Here is a 22,148-nt window from a genome sequence, read left to right as displayed (position 1 = left end):
TACTTATATCTGTGTCTCTTATTAGACAATAAGATATTATTTTGAAGGTCAAGCTGGAAGCTTGTTTTTATATCCTTTACAAGCTGTACTTCTAGTGGCTACTTCAAAAGCGTCTCAAAATAAATTAAAATGCTTAGGGATAGTTGGCTTGGAGAGTCAGTTGTGTGATGGGTGTTTCAACTATCTGAAAGATGCCATGGTGTGTGGCTGCAGGGGACAGACCTGGATAGATGGAGAAAAGTGAGTCAGAATTTTATTCCATATAAAGAAGGATTTTCAAACAATTAAAGATGTTTAAAATCATTAAGGACTGCTTTGTAAGGTGGTGACTAGATGACTTCCTGCATTCAGAATTGACACATGCAGTCAGACCCAAGGATGAAGGGGTATATTACAAAAGGAAAATTTGATTTTACATGAAAGGATGGTGCTGTTTAAAATTCATCATATGATTAAATATCAATATTTCGTTGTAGATTTACAGTGTGATTTCCTTTGCAATATCTACCTCAGAGTTTCTCACTGACACATCTTTCCACCAAGTGAGGTACAGTTGCAGCTTATTGAGTCTTGACTGAGCAGTGTATTATGCTTAAGTCTTTCATAACTGAAGGGGCTGATGTCTGTCCCAGTTTCCAGAGCAGTGTGTCTATAAAAAAACCTGCCCGTGTCACATCAGCTTCCCTTCTCTTTAGCAGGCAAAGTGGATGCAGTGTGGAGAGACCACGAAAGCCCATCAAAGCATCTTCTCCAACACAGGCCCTGTCCCATGAGTATTCTGTTCCAGCCAGTGCTGATAAGCTGCAGAAAATCTGTCTCCACATTCACTCTTTTTCTCTATATGTACCTCTGTCTGTTGCACAATGTGCTTCAAACTAGGGATCAGGAGTCTCAGAAAGATTCTGAGAAAATTCCAAGTGGATTATGGGGTTTTGAACGGTTGATTCCTGCATGGTTCACTGCTTCACAAAGTTAATAGGCGGAGGACCTGACACCTCTTGATGCACATTCCTCCTAAGGCTTTAAAATGGGGGTTGTGTTTGAGGGGCTGAATAAATAACACCCCTCTTCATTGTGTGGGTTATTGATTGACAAGTTAAACAAAGAGTAAAGCAGGGTTTTGGGGATGTGGTGTGTATCTTCAGGTAAGTGGACTTGATAATAATCTGTACTGCGGATTAAACACACCCACCCAAGCACAGGCAGGCCTCCCTCGTGGGCAGAGCAGAAGGTATGATCTCTGCGGGTAACTCACTCCCAGGAGAAGGAGGAAGAGGAAGCACTTGGGTATGCACGTTTCTTCTTACAGACTTACGTACATTAGATAAGTCACTGCTTGTCTCAGGTGGTCAGGAACAGGTTATAGAGGGTAGAGAGTGGCCAGGGGTGTCACACTAATGGATATTCCTCCTCAAAGAAGGAACTATCAGGAGAGAGAAGAAGCTTTCTCCTACAGAAATGAGTTGTAAAATCTAGAGGGAGCTCAACTATTTGGTTCTGGATGCAGTACTTCAAGATGATCTTTACTGCAGTCTTTTGGTGTGGAGTGATAGGAAAAGTGAGGGAGGTTGTATGGTGACCAAAATTGGAGAATGACTGCCCTTGTTTCACATGCTGAGGTGGGAAGGACTGTATCAGGCAAGTCATTGATTGAGGCTTTTAGGAAAGCTCTTTGACAGGGGCTGACTCAGCCAGGGATTTTTCCCTGTACCCTTTCTCTTCCTCAGTGTAGGGTGAATATAATGATTGGAGCTACAGTTGCCATCTTGAAACCTTGAGGGAAAGGCCAAGAAAATCAGAGGGCTTGGCCCAACTTCCCTAAGGGACGGGGGAAGTAAGGAGTGGGGAATGACTGCTAAAGGGAAATGTGAGGGAGAGTTTCTTTTTGTGTTGATGGAAATGTTCTGGAATTAGTGGTGATGGTTGCAAAACATTGTTAATATACTAAATAAAACTCACTGTGTATTTAGTATACTTTGAACACTTTAAAAGGGTGAGTTTCATGTTATGTGAATTGTACTTCAATTTTTAAATGTCACCGAAGGGGAAAAAAAGGAAAGGAGAGCAAACACTCTCAGGTGCAGCTGGTGCTGCTGGTCCATGGATCACTCTGAGTAGGAAAGAGCTGACTTTTGAATGGGAAAGAGATGTTGCTAGTTTCTGTTTACTTGAGCTGCATGTGCTTCCTTTTCATAATGTGAACATACAGAGCTGTTCACTGTTTAGGAACTCAGAGGGGAATATGCACAGTGCAGCCTTCACCAAAACCTTCAATTCTGTTTGGTCAGCGTCTTCTGGGATCTCCTCACTCTTAGGATAAAACGACTACACACTTTCCCACCGTTCTGTCTGTTTTCTCTCCTATTTTGTCTTCCTTCTACATGATCTGGTTTAACTGAAGTTTCTTTTGAATTTTCTGCCAATTCCTTGTATATCTGCTAACTGATGTCTTTCCCGCATCTATAGAACAGATTGCCTTTCTGGTCCCCCTTCAGATCAATATTTCCCCCTCATCATTCCTCTACATTTTGTGTGTATCTTTTAAAATATTTCTATAGCCCTACAAAAATTCCATTTGTGATATTATCCTGTCTTTATTGCTTGACTACTCTTTATCTTCATAGTCATTTGGCACCACAATATACTATGATCAGAAAACAAATGTTATCTCTTATTATAAATCCACTTAAAAAATTACATAAAATTAACCTAAGCCACTGGTTCCTTCTTCTGTATTTTCTTAACCAGGCTCAATTGCTGTAGAAAAAATCTCTTTTGACCTCTCTGGAGATTGGTTTGATCTATCCCCCGTGATTTCCCTTTTTTTTTTTTTTTTTCAATTGAGGCATAATTTAAATTCAGTAACATTCATCATTTTTAGTATACAGTTAAATGAATTTTGAAAGCTGCGTAAAGTCATGTAACCAGCACCACAGTTGAGATGTAGAATAGTCTCATCCCCAAAAGTTCCCTCATGCTCCTTTGCGACACTCCCTCCCCCACCTCCCAGCCCTTGGCAACCACTGATTACTTTCCTGTCCCTGTAGTTTTGCCTCTCCAGAATGTGGAATTAAAATAGAAATGTTTTATTACATTTAAACTTAGATTTAGTCCTTGTACTTAAAGAAGAAATTCTAAAAGCCAAGGATAGGTAAATTTTATGCCAAATATAATCAACTGTCCTTGTAATAAGCATTTTTGTCTTATTTAGCATTGTAAAATAGAATAAAAATACAGTTTGGCATTTCATTATGCTTTGAATAAAATATTCAAATGAAATGAAATGAAATATTCAGATTACTTTTTTCCTCCAAAAGTAATGTTTCTTTCTCTTTTTATTTTAAAAGAAAATAATTTAAAAAAATAACTGAATACATTCAGACAAAAGATGAAATACTGCCGATTGCAACAACATGGATGGATCTTGAGCTAATCATGCTAAATAAAATAAGTCAGAAAAAATCGAGAGCCATATGACTCATATGTGGCATATAAAACTGAAAACAATAAATGACCAAGACAAACAAACAAAAACCCATAGACACAGACAACAATTTAGTGGTTACCAGAGGTTAAGGCGTGGGGTGGGGTGGTAGAGGAGATTAAAAGGGTCAAATATATGGTGACAAGAAGGAGAATTGACTTTGGGTGGTGAACACACAATGCAATATATAGATGATGTATTATAGAATTGTACACCTGAAACCTATATAATTTTATTAATAATGACACCACAATAAATTCAACTTAAAAAAAGCTTTGTTCATTTCGTTTACTTAGTATTTAATAAAATAGATGAATGTTGTTAGGAAATACATAATTTTTTTAAAGGTAGACAAACTGACGTTTCTTTTTATTTTTCTTTTATACAGGTGTCTGCTTCAGAATGGTAAGTCAATACAATCTGTTTATTATTTTCCCCTCATGGTTATTTCTGATCACAAGCAGTTTCCCACTTAGTGCTACTCTGCTGCTTATTTCCTGTCCTTGACAGAAAATGAAGATGTATTTGCATTTCTTCAAGTACAAATTACTGGTTGAGATTTTTATTAAAACTGTCTTTAAAACGTAGTCTCTTAGAAACATTAGCTTTCTTAGCTTTAAGTTAATGTTTTCTATGAATTTCAAAAGTAAGTCTCTTTGGGTGATCAAATTAAACACTTTGATTAGGTGTATTAAATACAGAGTATGGGCTCTTCCACTTGTTCTGGATGGAAGAAACCCTCGTATATCTTGAATTGCAAAACGAAAAGTGCTCATGTTGCGTAAGGGAGTGTTTCACAGGTTTTTAGAAGTTAAACCTGCCTTTAGTTTTTTAATTTTGTTAATATACTCCTTGTCTAAAAGTTAAATATGGCTTGTATTTTCACCTACTCTCTGAGCTGGCAGTCACTAGATCAGGTCTCTGTTCCTAACCCACTCTGAGTGTTCTAACACACTCCCACCTGTGTGTTAGATGTCTACGTTTTCATACAGTTTCATCCCCTACAGTTAGTTGAGATTGTCTCCTTTTTCATTATTGCCTGCGAGAGCTTGACTTATGTTCAGAACCAACTCCTACGTCAGCCCTATCTGTAACCATCTTAGCTCTAACCATGTCCGTTTGTGTTGCTTCCTTTAGTTGGGGATGTGGAGTATGGCTATCTTCGTCATCCTGACTTCCAAACAGAAGAGCATTTTAAAAAAGTGTTCTAGTAGACTGGATCCACAAGAATTTTAGTATGATGTAGTTAAAATAATTCAAAATCAAAACGATGCAAGGTTTTCATTTGCTAATAGCATAACTGAATTTGGAACCAGGAAAAGGAATTTTAAAAAATCCTATTAAAAATAATTGGAGAAATACATTTACCAATAGAGAATTATAGCATTTGTGTGACAAGTCCAGAGCCAACAGTAACCATCAGAATGTTTTAATCCAGAACTTTCTATTGATCATAACTGAATATTTTTCCTCAGTGATTGAGAATCTCAGAGTGATCATCATTTGGAACCCAAATTAACGATATAATTTAGCGTCTGCAGGCATGAGGGCAAGGCAGCTAAATTTTATGGATCCCAAACACATTGTGGATACTGTTTTCTGAAGTAATTCCCACTATCAGTTTATTTTCTCATAACTTGCTTGTCATTACTGAAAGTGGGATTTAACAAAAAATTGCATTTGAGTGAAGGCTTTTGTAAATAGAGGTATTACTGCAGTAGATCGCCTACACCATTTTTTGGCATAGACTACATTTTAGGGAAAAAATGATCAGCTTAGTTACATTTTGAATGTTAGAGTCAAGTATGTTATGAATTCAGACTTTTGATGATGGACTTCCTTTCTCTTGTTTTCTCCTAAAACCAGTACACAGAAGGTGAGGCCAAGAAAATAGGAGTGGTTGGCTGGGTGAAGAATACCAGCACAGGCACTGTAACAGGCCAAGTGCAAGGCCCCGAAGAGAAAGTCGATTCCATGTAAGTAGCAAGACTAATAACACACTCATGCAATTTATGAACTTGTTTGAATGTTTCATTGAACAATAAGAGTAGTGTTGATGGACCAAATTCAGTTTATAGATTATTACTAAGCTAACATGCTTTTAGGAAATTCTCAGAATTGGGACTGGAATTTCTGCATTTAAGAATGGATTTCCCCTTGGACAGGCCCTCAGAAAGATCAACAGCACCACTCTCCACTCTGTAGGAATTGTATTCTAAGTCTCCTCTAACAAGGGGGATAATCCAGGGCCAGCATATCTCTCATCTGAAATGGTGGTGACAGAAGTATAGTTCTTTAGGATGGCACTGAAGTTCTTAAAGTAGCCTTCAAGGCAAAAAGACTGCCATCTTCTTTTTATTATTTAAGTAGCTTATTTATCTAATTGTAATTTTATTTTTACTATCAATGAAAGTGTATTTAGTGAGCTATATGGTTATCATAATATGAGTCCTTGTCTTCCAAAGGAAAACAGATTCAGTAATAACAAAACAGGGCCCTATCATTTTCAAAGGCCTTATCTTTTTAGCTTCGTAAATTCCAACAATCTCTGTAGTCTTTTTTTAAAAAAATAAAAGGTAGCTAACATTTATTGAGCATTTGCAAGATGTTAAGCGATATGCTAAACACTTTATATAGGTTATCTCATTTAATCTTTACAACAGGTCTTAAAGGTAGGTACTAATTAATACCCCATTTATTTTATCTTATTGTTTGCAATTAATCTTTGTTTTCACTACTTAATGTTTCCAGATTTCAAAAGCAGTACTTTTCTGTTTATTGTAATAAGTAACTAATAAGATGCAGAAGTATAAAATCAAAGCTAGTAATCTGTCCCTTCCCCTTTACTTTATGTAACCTATGCCATTGGCCTTGTGAATACTTTCCGAAGCTTTCTCTTTTACTTCAAAGTATTTAAGCATATATTTATAATTAGGATTTTGCTTGTTTTGACTGAAATAGAATGCTTTATGACTATTTTTCTATAACTAGTTTTTTCATCTGATGGACGTTCAACAATCAGTAAATATGTAACTTCCAACTCCTTATTTTTTCTAATTTCTTTATGTATAGGTACTTGCAGTTGTGTGTAAAACTGCACTCCAACTTGAAAAGTGTGGTCCCAAAATTCAATTTTATAAATGGTTAATGGAAAACAGTAATTTTCAGTAGGATTGTGACAAAATGCACAAAAGAAAGATTATGATTTATGTTATGTGTGACTAATACTAGCTCAATGGATGAGAAAATGCCAAGTGACTATGAGGTAGATCGAGAATGGAGAATGTGGAGGAGGGACGCTCCTGCCAATCACATATATCCGAATCCATGTTGTAGCAGGCTTTTGATTAATTTCCTTAACATCAATCTAATCATATCATACATTCGGCCCATTTTTTCTTTCCAACCCATGCACACCCTTCTTCCCCCTTATCCCACTGGTAATCTATGTTAGCAACCTGGTGGGTTTCCTTTTGTGTCGCCATGTTCACCTTTCACACAGACACACACACACACACACACACGCACTTGGGTGCACATACAGTTTTGGGTTGTGATCAATGTTCATTTTTTAAAAAATGGGATTATGGTGAACGCACTTCTCTGTATCTCACTTTTATCATTCAAAACTATATCCAGGCAAATTCCTCCACATCAAATGGTTTAGCTCTAATTTATTCTTTTCAATGGCTGCTTAATATTCCAAGTATAGATATACAATGATTTATTACCATATTGCTGGGGACTCGTTTTGTTTCCTGTTTTTGCAATAAGAGCAATGCTGTAATAAATGTTTTATTGATTTTATTTTTATAGGGTAGATTCCCAGGAGTGTAATTTGTTGGTTGAAGTATCTGTGTACTATTAATTTAAAAATATTTGTCACACTGCTTTGAAAGCAGTTGTAAACAATTTACATTTTTTCTCTTTATCCTGTTAGCATTTGGTATTGTTGCTCTCTAATTTTTCTTTTATCTGATTGGGTGTAGAATGATATATGATTTTTTTTAACTGTAATTTTCATTTCTCGAATTACTAGTTAGTTTGAACATCTTCATGATTGTAGCTATGTGGATTAATTTTTGTGAACTCCCTTTTCACATCCTTTCACATCCCATTTTTTCATCGGGTTGCTTGTCTCCTGCCAATTTCTCTTTGTATACTGGTGATAAGTACTAACTCATTATCTATTATCTCTTTTGCAAGTATTTTCCTACCTGTCATTTGCCTATTAATTACTTTTGTTTATGATAGCTTCTGCAACATAATTTTTTTTTTTTTATATACTCAAGTATGGTTACCTTTTCTTTCTGGTTAAGAAATAGATTGTAAGTGTTATTTCCTACTAACTTTTTGATGCTTTATTTATTACATTACATATTTATTCCATCTGGAATTTGTTTTTTATTTTATTATATGAGACTGGGGACTGACTATATTCTACCAGATGGATAGCTAGTTGTGTCAGCACCATTTATTAAATAATCACTTTCCCATTGAATTGAAATACATTTTTATCATATATTAAAATCTCATATACACGGGATTTTATTTGTGGATTCTCTGTTCTACTGATTGATCTACTAATATACTTCTAGACAAATACTCCATATTGATTTAATTAAAGTGGCTTTATAGTATATCTCCTTTCACTGTTCTTTTTCATTCATTTATTTGTTTTCTTGGGTATTGATCTTCTCTTTAAAGGTACTTTTATCCTTTTAATTAAATTATATTTGTTTTTTAAATTTACCTGATTGACTTACACATATGCTTTTAAAAATAAACTTTATTTTTTAGAAGTTTTAGATTTACAGAAAAGTTTGAAGCTAGTACAGAGAATTTCAATATACTCTTCACCCAGTTTTCCCTATTAGGATTTTACACTAGTATGATACATATGTTACAGTGAAGGAACCAGTATTAATGCATGAGTATTATCTAACGTCCGTAGTTCATTCAGATTTCCTCAGCTTTTACCTAATGTCCCTTTTCTCTTTAGGAACCCATGCTTTCCTTGCTTTTTAATTCCACATTTTTGTCATATTGAGGGACTTGATATTAAATCCTCCCATCTAAGAATATGTCTTCATTTGCTCAGATTCTAAAATTTATCCTTCAATATGATTTTATGGTTGTCATAGAGGTTTTGTGCTTTTCTTGCTTAGTATACTCTTAAGTATTTGCCTTAGTCAATTTGGGCTGCTATAACAAAGTACCATATGTTGGGTGGTTTATAAACAACAGATATTTATTTCTCACAGTTCTGGAGGCTAGAAGTCTGAGATCAGGGTGCCAGCCCGGTCAGGTTCTGGTGAGAGGCCTGTGCTGGTTGCAGACTGCTGACTTCTCATTGTATCCTCACATGGTGGAAAGAGAACTAGCTATGTCTCTGGCCTCTTATAAGGGCACTAACCCATTACATTCATGAGGGTTCCACTTTCATGACTTAATTACCTCTACAGCACAGTTTTACCTGTATCTCATAAGATTTTATATATACTTTTAAAATATTTTATTCAAAATATTTTCTAATTTTTAGTATAATTTTATCTTTGATCCATGAATTATTTAGAAATATATTAGTTTCTGAATATATCCAAATTCTCTAGATATCTTTTTGTTATTGATTTCTACCTAATTATCTTATAATCAGAAACCATCCAAGTATATATGATTTCAATCCTTTAAATTTGTTGGGATTGTTTTTATGGCCCTTGTGATCATTTTTATAAAAGTTCTCTATGCTTTGCAAATAATGTATATTCTTTTGATATAGTATTCTATATATGTCCATTAGATCAAACATGCTGTATCATTTTGTCCAAACAATTATTATTATTATTTTTAATTTTTATAAGACTTTTATCTGAGCCAAACTGACATATGCCAGGGAACAAGATCTCAAATACTCCCCTGTTCAAAACCCTTATTGATTTTATTTTGACTGCTTGTACAAGTATGAGATCATGACATCAAATCTCTCAACAGCAACACGAGAAGTTATCAACTATGCCTTCAAAATTCTGAGTAGGAGATTATTTTTGGCATAGAATTTTACAACTTAAACAATCAATCAAGTATGATGGTAAATGAAGGCATGCAAAAATACAAAACGTTCTGTCTCTCATGCACCTTTCCTTGGGAAGTTTATAGAGAATTACGTTTCAACAAAGCAAAGGAATAAATCAAAGAAGATGAAAACATATGATTGAGGAAACGGGAACCCACTCCAGGAGAGGGGCAAAAGGAATGACAGCTGTGCAGCAGGCTTAGACTCAGGGAGGAAGACAAGCTTCCAGGGAAAGTGTAACTGATATGGGACGGACCAACATTTGGAGGTAGATCTGCTATGGGGTTCAGACAAATATATTGATAGGTACATGGAGTTTCTGTTAGAGAAAAATAGTAAAGTATTATATGAAACAATGTGAAATTGCTGTTTTGTAGGTCAAAATTTTGTCAAATATTTGCCGTTTCACATTGTTTAAGATAATTTACCAGTGAATAAATAATGAGATGCAGAAAATTCACTTTAAATACTCGTAACCTAAAAACAACAAAAAAGTTGGAGGAATATGTGAAACGACAGCCAGAAATTGTTACTGAAACTGGGTACTATCACGTGGGGTTCATTGTGCGGTTCTCTCTCCTCATGTATATGTTGGAACATCCCATAATACAAAACTAAAAAGAGAAAATCGTGACAACTCCAAAATATGCAAAATTTCAATACCTTTCAGATACCAGGAGGAATTTACACTTCTCAGGGCTCTAATGAAGTTCACTTACAGAACCACTGGGCAGAGCAGGGGAAAAGTCAACGAAAGAGCCCATCCACACCGGACCCTCACTCACAGTGGAGCAGGAAACATCAGGGATGTTTCACATCCCTCATTCCAGCCCTTCTTTTCTGCATTGACTCCACTTATTCTTGGACCACATTATGCAATAAAACAGTACTCCTGAGAGTTGTTACAAATCTTCAGATCCAAAATCCAGTAAGGCAACCATATCTCACCGCCCATCAATTTCTTCCCAGTTCATTTCTCTTCTTGTCCAAACAAGATTCCAAGATTTATCATTATATTCACACTTTTGTAAATACTCTGAAGTCCCTGCTCTCACCTCTGCTCTTTGTAGTTAGCAATAACCAGCCCTGGATGAACCCTACTTCCTGCCTTCTCTGCATACTCGTGTGTACCTAGAGAATTAAACATTACTGGAGAAAATTAACCTAAACCAAAGGACAGGCTTCATGTTATATTTTCTAGTGCAAATTGTAAATGGGCAATTTTACTATCGTTGCTGTCTTAAATGCAGCTAAATTACTTTAAAGAAGCAACATGTAAAACTGACAGTCCACTTCAAAACAAAACAATAGATGCCAGAACACTGATGGTACCCTTAGAATACTGAAAAAAACAAAACAAAACAAAACCCTGTTATGTTACAATTCTATACCCAGCAGAGAAATTTGTATTAAACTTACTTTTTTTTTTCAAAATTAAACAAAAATGTTTTCTATTTTTTGGCAATCATTTTAAATCGATATATAAAGTTACGAAACTGAGCATAAACCTTTAACTAAATCTACACAAAATATATATATTTAAAAAAAAATGGTAATTTTGTTAAAAAAAAAAAAAAAAGACCCTAAAAACGAAAATCATTCGTATTTGGAGACAGTGAGCCAAATTCTAAAATTAAAATTCCATCTTGATTGCTACATATTTTTAAAACCATATGTCATATATCTGTACTCTGTACTTCAAAACATTATTCACAGACTACTGTATGTGTACAAGAGTCTGGTCACATGGTTACACGGTCTGGAAAACTATGTCCTAATAAAAGGAATACTTGGAGGCATTGTGGATATTTAGACTGGAGAAAAGAATATTTGAGGGAATGATGATAGTTTACTTCAAGTATTTGAAGGGCTGTTACATGGAAAAGGATAGATATTCTCTGTTGTTCCAGAGGCGATGATTTTGGTTGTATCAATGAGTGAATTTGCTTATTTCAGTTCACCCGGATAAATGATTTTCCTGTAAAGGCATCTAATGTAGCTAATGGTGGAATTTTATCAATCACTAGGAGTGGTCTGTATCATGGGTTGGCAAACTGTAGCCTTCAGGCCAGATCTGGCCTACTGCCTGTTTTGTTAAAGATTGATTGGAGCATAGCCACACCCACTCATAATTTGTCTGCTGTTGCCTTTGTGTTACAATGGCAGAGTTGAGTGGTTGCAAAGAGACTGGATTGCCACAAAGCCTAAATGTTTATTGTCTGACCCTTTACAGAAAAAGTTTTCTGACCCGAGATGTAGATATCAGACAAGTCAAGGGTGTTATAGAAGATGTAACTCATTGGATGATGGAAAGTTAGCATAAGTGACCTCTAAGGTCCTGTCCAACTAAGATGCTGGGGTTCTATACGGAGTTGACAATATACATGTATGTACTTAAAATGTATTCACAGCTTAAGAGTCAGAAGTAGAACAGACATTCACCAATGTAGGTGTATTTATCTCTTCTACAGATATGAGTATTTAGCACTTGTGTGAAATGTGAAATTTTAACAGCATTCTGCTTTAACTGTGAAATGCCAGTCTTTTTAATTTCCAGCTGTTAAAGTAGTGGATTGGAATGAGGCAATGGATTTTGTGAAAACTTCAGTAGTCAGATTCAAAGTTACTTAATATTTTTAAAAATAACTTTTCTCTGGCAGACCATTAGTGGCATGAGTTTCTATGTAACCAGAGTTGCTAGTATTCTTTTTCATTGGAGAATCTCAAAGCTCTTTGCTAATATTTTGATACCTTATTCATCAGGGTCCTTCTTACACAAATAGATGGGGTTATTAGGAAAGTTTTCATTGGTTGTTCTGTGTGTGTGTGTGTGTGTGTGTGTGTGTGTGTTTTCCATTGGATGTTCCATTGAAATATAGAAGACTTGGACATTTTTCAGAACAAAAATTCATTGAGGACTATAACTTTAGAAAAATATGTTAGTGTAAACTAATCGATATAAATGATTCTAATGGGAAACTAGAAACATGAAAAATATCTATAGTGGAGTTGGAGTTCTAACATCAGGTTTTAGACCTCAAATACTAAATATCAAATACACAAAATATACTATTTTGTGTATAAGGTTTTATACCTTTGCAATATAACATCTTTATTAAAATTATTTAAATGCATGGTTTTTGTTTTAAAGTTTATATTTTATATATGTGAATGTAGTAACAATCATATTTAATAAATGAAAGGCATAATGCAGCAGTAATTACTTTAAAAATTAATAGAATTTGTTTTTTAGAGAAGTTTTAGGCTTACAGAAAAATTGAGAGGCCAGTGGAGAGCTGGCATACATCCCTGTCCTCCACCAAGGATTCCTGTTATTAACGTCTTGCATTAGTGTGGTGCAGTTGTTACAATCGATGAGCCAATATTGATATACTATTATTAATTAAAGTCTATAGTTTTCACCAGGGTTCATTCTTTGTGTTGTATATTCTATGGATTTTGACGGATATATAATGATTTGTATCCACCATTACAGTGTCATGCAGAACGGTTCCACTGTCCTCAAAATCTTCTGTGCTCCACCTATTCAGCCCACCCTCCCTCCCTCCCCTCCAATCCTTGGCAAACACTAATGTTTTCTACTGTCTCCATAGTTTTGCTTTCTCCAGAATGTCACATATTTGGACTGATACAGTGTGTATGTAGCCTTCTCAGATGGGCTTCTTTCACCTAGAAATATGCCTTTAGATTCCTCCATGCCTTTTTGTGACTTGATAGCTCTTTTTTTGGTGTGTGGTTTTGGAATTTATTTCAAGAAACAGATTTTGATTAGATGATTATTGTGTAGCTTTCGTTTTTCACATTTAAAAACAAAGATTCAGCTTTTTAAGAGCAGTTTCAGGTTTACAGTAAAATTGAGAGGAAGGCCCTGAGATTTCTCATGTACCCTGTGCCTCCCACATGCTCAGCCTCCTCCATTATCAATACCCCCCACCAGAGTGACACATTTGTTACCCAGGATGAACCTACAGTGACACAGCATCATCACCCAAAGTCCATAGCTTACATTAGGGGTCACTCATGGTGCTGTACATTCTGTGAGTTTGGTTTATTTCTTTTTATTGCTGAATAATATTCCATTGTATGGATGTACGGTAGTTAGTTGATCCATTCATCTACTGAAGGACACCTTTGTTGTTTCCAAGCTGCAGCAGTTATGAAACTAATTACTTTTTAAAAATAACTGTTTAGATTTTATTTTATTTTATTTATTTATTTTTTTAAGGAGGGTGCAGCTCACAGTGGCCCATGCGGGGAATCAAACCAGCAATCTTGGTGTTCTCAGCACCTCACTCTAACCAACTGAGCCAACCGGCCACCCCTGAAACTAATTACTTTTTAAGAAATTGATACTGTAAATAAAATATACTTTTTAGTATTTATTTTTATGTGTCTTAAAGCTAACCTACAGTGCACAAATGAGAGCACAAAATGTAGTTTTAAAAGCTATCTCACTTTTCCAAAAGCTTGAATCCTGTTTCAGTTTACCCACTATAAAATAAATGTGATAATTCTTTTCAAATTTACAAATGGTTTACATGGTTGTTCCAAAAATTCAAATGCTATAGAACTACATGGAATAAAAGATGTAAGCCCTGCTTGTGCTCCTAATACCAGAGTCCTACACTTTTTTCCTATGAGTATGAAAACATGTTTATATTAAAATACATATAGTATAGTCCTGTTATTGTAAAAAAACACAATTGTATCTACTTATATAGTTACATTTATGTCTGTATTATGTACAAAGATGGGATCATGTTACACGTATTATTCTGTAACTTCAAGAATTTCACAGTACTGTATACTGTGGATATCTTTTCATGGTAGTAAATGTTCTTTTAAGTCAGTGCAGAGTATTCCATTGTATGAATAAATCATAATATAATCATTCACATATTACTGAACATTCAAGTTGTTGCAGTTTTTGCTGTGAGGAAGCTTATTGTGACTGATCATCCTTGTACACATAGGCATATGTATCTTTTTCGTTTATTCCACAATGATTTATTTGGTACCCGTTATGTGTACCAGGCAGTTCTTCTAAGTGCTGGGATTCAATAGTGAGGTAGAGATAAGGTCGGTTTCTTGTGTGGGGAGACCGACCATAAACAAGCAATAAGTAAACTGGATATTTTCAGATAGTGGTAAATGCTGTGAAGGGAGTGGTGGTTTTTCTGCTTTAGATGGGATGTTCAGGGAAGGGCTTTTCAGGGAGGTGACATCTGAGCTGAGACCTGCGTGGTGAAGAGGAGGCTGCCAAGGCATTGAGTTTAGGCGGTGGGAGAATCTGCCCAGCACAGGCGAGAAGGGTACATGAGTGTGGGAACCTGAAAACAACAAGAAAATCAACTCAAATCAGCCCACTTTCTATTGCCACCACATGCCAGCAAATCCTAACTAATGATATAGTGCTCCCTGCAGCTCTCCCCTTCCCAGGATGCTAACCTCGTGTCCTTTGCCCGCTATTTCTGAAGTGCTAATTCCTGGACACGGGTCAAAGACTATGGGCATTTTACATTTAAACTTGGTGTTTTCACTTTTAAAAAAAAAGTCATGAAGGGTTTTTCAAATAAATACTGAATAAACTAAGGACTCATGGATGAGGAAGTTTTGTTCCATGTACTTTTTAAAATAAATAATTGTATCAATTTAGGCTATTTAAATGACTCAAGCCAATCACAAAAAATTAAAAAGTGGAAATTAAATAAAACCACCCATTTACCCACTGTTGAAACAAATACAGATAATATTTTGATACATAATAGAACTTTCTATTTCTCCTTCTCCCCTCTTTCTCTTGCTGGAGTATTAAGTCAAGCTCCTGGAGATTTTTAAAAAATACTCAAAATCATGAAATTATAGAGCTTTCAGGCTCATCAAAGGTCACCTAATGTTTTAACCCCAATAAAGTTCTATTGGAACAGGCATCTTATTCAATCATGTGAAGATGGCATACCTGGGTGGGTGGTGGGTCTCAGTTGCAGAATTGGGCGTCAGGAGTCATAAATCAGCCCCCTTACTGGATTATGACTTTTGGGGATAATTTTTACTAGTTAAAATATCTTCTCACGATAATTTCTTCATTCAGTAAATGTTTAGTATGTGTCTTTCCATGTCCCTCTGCTAGGTGTAGGGGCTACCAAGATGATTAAAGGTATTGCGAAAAGTTCAGTCTATCTGGGGAAAAAGAGGTAAACAGGTGAATTCAGCACAGGATGGAAAGTACAGAGGTGGAGGCCAGGAATGGGGTGTGTGTGTGTGTGTGTTAGAAGGGTGCTCCCTCCTGCCTTGGGGAGCAGGGCAGGCCTTGCCTCTCTTTCGGCCTCTTCTGCCTTGTAGTCGCTCCACCACCCTGTTCTGTTCCTCCCTTAGGACTTTTGCAGAAGCGGCACCCTCTACCTGGACCTGGAATGGAGGCCTGTTTCTATTTCCAAACCTCACTGATTGTCCCCCACTCACCCTGTTATACCTTCCCACTGCATGCTTCATGGTTCGCTTCTGCCCCACTTAGCACAGCTGTTAGGAAGAATTACTTAATCGACCCCACCTCCACCCCAGGAGAATGCCTTCAGCTGTAAATAATGGAAAACCTGATAAACAAGTGGCTCAAGCGGATGAGTAGTTGTTCTTCTCAGATATAAAGGGGGCTGGAGGGCAGCGGAGGTTGCTCTCAGTCAGGTAATCGTCAATGTTAGGGTCTGGGTCTGTAGGCGCTTCTTGTCCTTTCCCTCATGGCTGTAAAATGACTGTTCCAGGTCCCAGCATCACACCCACACTCAAGGCTGGAGGAAGGGATGGCTTGGTCTGCTCCCTTTTATCTGGAGAGCAAACTTGCCCAGAAACCTGCAGTACACTTCCATATCTGTGCCTTTGGCCATCTCTATATAAGCAGCTTTTCCAGCCACTGGTGAGGAAGGTGAGTGTTTTGTGTTGTTTTATCAGATGGTCAGCTGCAGCTGCAAGAGGAGACAGAGAGGCTCAGAGCAAACAAAAGTTTGTTATACTCACAGGTCCTAGAGACAGAAGGCATAGCACGCCGGGTCACGGGAAAACTCTAGGGTAGTCAGGAGGGGTCCAGGAGGAAGGTTTAGGCCACCGCACTTGTTGGGGTTTCCAAGGAAAGGCAAGGCAGGGCAGGGTAAGCAATTTAGGACTGGCTAGTTGGAATAATTCTGGAGTCCTTTGGGCTACAGGAGTGATCCCTAGTTGCCTGGGACCTGGCCCTGGGATGTTGAAGAGAGAGGAATGATGCCTTCTGGGATGCACGGACCTGATACAGGAGGTCTGGATTTCTTATTTGAGCGTTAAAGTTACTCTCAGGGCTGCACTCTTTGCTGTCTTTAAGAATTTGCCAGCCCCCAGAAGGGGCAGTCTCTCCCTATACAGAAAGGTTTTCTAAGATATCAACGTAATATACACAAAGTAAAACACATAAAGAATACGGTGAGGGAGAAGGCTGCATAATTAAGCCGCGTCTTGGGTTCACCACTTAACATCTACCACCTCTCAAGGCTCCTTAAAGAAAGGGATCATCTATCCTGTTCTTCCTTAAGGAGTCTTGAGAGGTGTGGTAGACCTTGTTGAGTGGTGAACCCAAGACGCGGCTTAATTACGCAGCCTTCTCCCTCACCGTATTGTATATGTGTTTTATTTTCTGTATATTACGTTGATATCTTAGAAAACCTTTCTGTATAGGGAGGGACTGCTCCTTCTGGGGGCTGGCACATTCTTAAAGACAGCAAAGAGCGCAGCCCTGAGCTTGACTTTAACACTCAAATAACAAATCCAGACCTCCTGGCACAGAGAATGAATGGTGATGTGTATATCAGAAAGAGAAGGCAGAATAAGGACACACGGGGGAAGGGAATATCAGGTACAAAGACACTGAGCTGAAAGAGCCTCTGTTGTATGTTTGGGGCCAAGTGACTGGAGCATAGGCAGATGACGGATTGTTGGAAATTGAGGCTAGAAAAGTAGTTTGGGGTCAAACTGAAAAGCCTTGCATATCACCTTAGTTTGTCCTTTTTTTCTGTCAGCATTGGGGAGGCATTGAAAAGTTTCAGGCCAGGGACTGACAAGATTTGTGTGTTAGAATGTTAACTATTGGAGTGTGGGCTAGGAACTGGAGGAAGAGATATTGGAATCAGGGAGACTAATAAACAATATCAGACTGTGGTTTGATAAAGTAGAGTAAGAAAAATTGGGGGAATTAGGAAAATGTAATTTTGAAGTTATCATCTAGAACAGTTATTCTCCAAGTTTGACTCTAAACCAGCAGCATCTGCATTATGGCAATTTGTTAGAAATACAAATTCTTGGGACCCATCTCAGACCTTTAACAAGCCCTCCAGGAGACTCTGAAGTACCTGAAGCTTGAGAATCACTAACTAGAGCAATAGACACTTGGGGTAGAAGAGAGTTTGGCGGTCACCTGATCTGATGCACTCAATCTGCATATTAGAATCACCTGGGGAGCTTTTTCATGGCAACTGGGTTGGGCCCCACAGCAGAACAACTAAATCAGAGTCTCTGGGAGTGGGATCCAAGCATCAATTTATTTCTGTTGCTCCCAGCTGATTCCAATGTGCAGCCAGGTCTAAGGACCACTGATCTTGTCTAACCCCATTGATGAGAAAACTCAGGGCGGGAAGATGAGTTCCTCACGGTCATACAGCAAGTTCAGGTAAGAATCAATTTTTTGAGCTGTCCTATGGTGCTTTAAATACTATCCTAACTTTTTAATAATCTACCTTACAATAATGGCTTCTAAATCATTCACAGTGATGAATATAACTTCCCAATTTTTAGAAGAAAAATAGATTACAGTGTTATAAAAAATTCAGCTCTAGTTTAGTTAATAGTATTTCACACTTTAGAAACTTATTCTTCTAAAGATTATGAAAAGTAAATATTTTTTTATGTAACATAAGCTATGGATAAATAATGCTTTGTTATTTGTGTGTAAGTAATAAGAACCCTATTTTTCAAACTGTAGGTGGAGCTCTTTGGTTTATATATATGTATTGTTTGTATAATTTTGAGAGTCTCTTTTTAAAAAAGGACTATTTTGGATTTAAAAAAAACATTAAAATGTATAAGTATTTTCAACATTGCTCAGCTCTCCTTTTCTTAGAGTCATGTAGTTAGAAACTCCTATTTTTGTTTCATTGCTTGACCAAACAATTCAAATCCAGACCTCAGAAAGTCACTTTCAACTCCATCTTAAACCTGTATTATTATCTCACAGTGTTTAACAAATTGGATATGTTTCCCACGGTTTTTTGTTTGTTTGTTTCTGATTAAGTCTCAATGTTGAAATAGAATTTCTATAAGATGGGTTTCCTTTCCTGAATAATGTCAGTAGAGAAAGACCTTGTGGATAACACAGTTGTTGCTATAGTAATTTCTTCAGCTATTTTTACCCCATTGTGTACAAAGGAGTATTAACAGCTGCCTTCCTGTAACATAAATGTAACATTTTGCTGCCACTTCCTTTTCTCTTCTCTCTTTACTAGCCCAGTATTCTCCTTTCTGCTGGGCGTGCACTTGAGGCAACATGTGCCGCTTGTTGTTATTAATATTATATGGTGTAAGCCAGTGGTTGTGGTTCCTGGACCAGCAGCATCACCTGAAATGCAGATTGTTAGAAATGCAGATTCTCAGGGCCCTCCCCAGACCTACTGAACCAGAAACCCTGGGAGAAGAGTCCAGCAATCTTCATTTAACCACGTGTAGTAGGCTATTTTGAAAGTATAAAAATCCTATACTTAACGGGACCTATGTAAAAAATATTCCTTTGGTGAAACCAGCTATGGCCATTTTCGGGGTTGTCCAGGGCTTTTTAAAATCACCTAGGGATTTAGTTCAAAGGCAGAATTCTCATTCAATAAGTTTGAGGTAGAGCCTGATACTCTGTATTTTTAACAAGATCCCAAGTGATGTGGATTTTGCTTGTCGGTGGATCACATTTTGAGTAGGGAGGATATTGACCAGCCACGTAGCACATGTTAAGACTATACCCATGCCCACATATGAGAAGGGTCGATGAGTCATTTGTATGTATATACTTTTGGTTTAGTATGCTTGAAGTCAACAAGGTTTTCCTTTTTAATCACAGTGGAAAGACACAATTTCTGGAATATAATGCTCTCTTGTTTAGTTTAGAATGACTCATCCTCATTAAATGCTACATGAGAGTATTGTTTGCCAGGATCTGTCTTTGAGACCCTGTCTTTTAATCCGCAGAGGGTACACTTGAGGATTACATTATTCTTTTTTTAATTGAGAAACTAACTCATTCATGGTATGTTGAAACTAGAGAGAAAATTCTGAAGTTTGGTGGTGTTTTCAGACAAAATGAAGTGCTTCATAAATGTTTAGAATTATTCCTTGAGTGTTCAATATTTATCGAGCATCTGCCATGTAAGGCATTGTGCTAGGCACTTCGGGAAATTTAAAAAAAAATGTTGAAGTCCTTGACCTTGAGATTACAATCTACCTGAGGAAATAAAATGCCTGTGAAAGTTAATTACCAAAACAGGGAGTGTTCCATCAAATGGTAAAGAAGTGTGGTAGAACCTCAAAAGATCAAAAGATAGAAAAAAATTAAAAACAAAAAAAAGATAGCTCTTGGCTGAGGAGGTTAAAACTATGGAGTCTGACTTGGGTTTTGGGGGTGGGTAGAATTTGGATATTGAGTGGACAGTGAAGGAGGGAGGCTCTGATAAAGACAAGGTGGCATGGGCCAAAGTGCAGCTTCGAAAAGTGAACCACAGGTGCCCATGGAAACAAGGGAATAGAACAGTTACAACTACATAGAGCTTGGACTTCTTCAGGAAAAGTTATGCAAATGAGCCATTTAATTGTCAGGCATGTGAGTTTTGATTTAATTCCTTGTGTACCAAGGAGCCACTGAGGAAGGCTTTGAGCTGCAGGCGTGAATGACCCAATCATAATGATGATTTAGGAAGAGCTATTAATGGAATGTGCAGGATGAATTGAAATGGCAAAGACCAGAGGCAGAAACACGTGTTGGAGGGCCGTTGCATTGTGTAGCCTTGGCAGTAGGCAAGAGAGAAAACTGCAGAAAATACAGTAAGGAAGATACTCGTATATGTATGATAATCATTGAATTTAAGAAATTCAGTGAATTTAATAAAGAGCAAGAGCTGTGAAAGTGAATACAAAGTATTTCTTGGGAAAATGTAAAACGGATAAGACACTAGTACTGCAGAGGATGATTATTATAGATAATACATTAATTGTAGTCTGGCTATGTAACTATTAGAAATAAAATTTTAAGTATTGCCATTTTCTGGATGGCTGAGGATTACAAAGGCATGAGCTCACTTAAATGTCATATAAAATGGGCAACCAAGGCAAAACACTGGTAAGATTAGCCAAAGCTTTACTTTTGGCACCAGTTTCCATTCCTATACACTTGTAGGGATTTGTAAAATTTGGTTTTGCTGCCTAGAGCCAATTAGAAATGTTACAGAAGTTTTTTCACCTAAACTATTTTAGATGGTATTTTTTGTAAAGTATGTTACACTCATTCCTTATTTTTGCCCCCTACATTAGAAGCTACTGTGTTTCCCCAAAAATAAGACCTCGCCGGACCATCAGCTCTAATGTGTCTTTTGGAGCAAAAATTAATATAAGACTCAGTCTTATATTATCTTATACCTGGTATTATATTTATTATATTATATTATACCCAGTCTTATATAAGACCCGGTCTTATATCATATTAAAATAAGACCGGGTCTTATATTAATTTTTGCTTCAAAAGACGCATTAGAGCTGATGGTCTGGCTAGGTCTTATTTTCAGGGAAACAGGGTATTAGCAAAGGTGAACCTTTTCTTGATGACTCCAGACTATGATTTCAGCAATGACTCTTCCATGGCCAATTAACATGTGTAGCGCTATGTCAAATCAAGTGGCCACTGTGTCCTTAAGTTCTTGTGTCCCTGTATGTTATTCTTCTCCACTTTGTCGGGTCTGCCTGGTTTTCATTCGTTTCTTTGAATTTTGGGGCCTACCCGTGAAAGCCTTCCCCTCTCCCCGCTCACTTCAATTTCTAATCTATGGACGTTACTGACATACCTACACATACTCACCTTTAATTGGCCCCCACATTAGAATACTCAAGAAACAATCTTCAACCTGTAGGAATTTAAGATTAACTATGATCTACCAGCTATATCCTATTATTCTAGACATTTTGACAAATAGCATACAGGAAAGAGCCACAAAAGTTACTATGTTTTTGCTAAAGAAAAATATCACCTTTGTTTTTATAAGTTAATTTTGTTTTTAATAAAATAATACCTACAGATGTTTTAAAAAGTCAAACAGTGCTAAAAATATAAAAAAAACCCAGCAGCCGCCCCTCTCTAACCCATCCCATCAGTCAACAACTATTTTAGTGATTTCTTTGGCCATTCCTCCCAATTTCAAAATAATAATGCTTAAACTGGTATATCTCGTAAATCATTGTTTTAGACATTATCTGTTGACGTTCTATTGTGACAGATGAACCCTGTGTCATAAGATGTAACTCTGT

The 22,148-nt window shown here is 36.8% G+C and overlaps 1 protein-coding gene across 1 annotated transcript in view; it reads left to right on the top strand.

The window, feature by feature from the left end:
• Nucleotides 1–22,148, top strand: part of ACYP2 (acylphosphatase 2) — a 110,594-nt gene that overhangs the window by 4,534 nt on the left and 83,912 nt on the right. Inside the window, exons 2-3 of the mRNA XM_033124232.1 lie at nt 3,873–3,889; nt 5,351–5,460. Of these exons, the coding sequence (XP_032980123.1) occupies nt 3,873–3,889; nt 5,351–5,460 (127 nt within the window). The remainder of the gene's footprint in view (nt 1–3,872; nt 3,890–5,350; nt 5,461–22,148) is intronic.

The sequence above is a fragment of the Rhinolophus ferrumequinum genome, chromosome 13 (genome assembly GCF_004115265.2).
Source record: "Rhinolophus ferrumequinum isolate MPI-CBG mRhiFer1 chromosome 13, mRhiFer1_v1.p, whole genome shotgun sequence".
Taxonomy (NCBI): Eukaryota; Metazoa; Chordata; class Mammalia; order Chiroptera; family Rhinolophidae; genus Rhinolophus; species Rhinolophus ferrumequinum.
The sequence above is the reverse complement of the archived record's forward strand: the minus strand, read 5'-3'. Positions and strand labels throughout refer to the sequence as shown.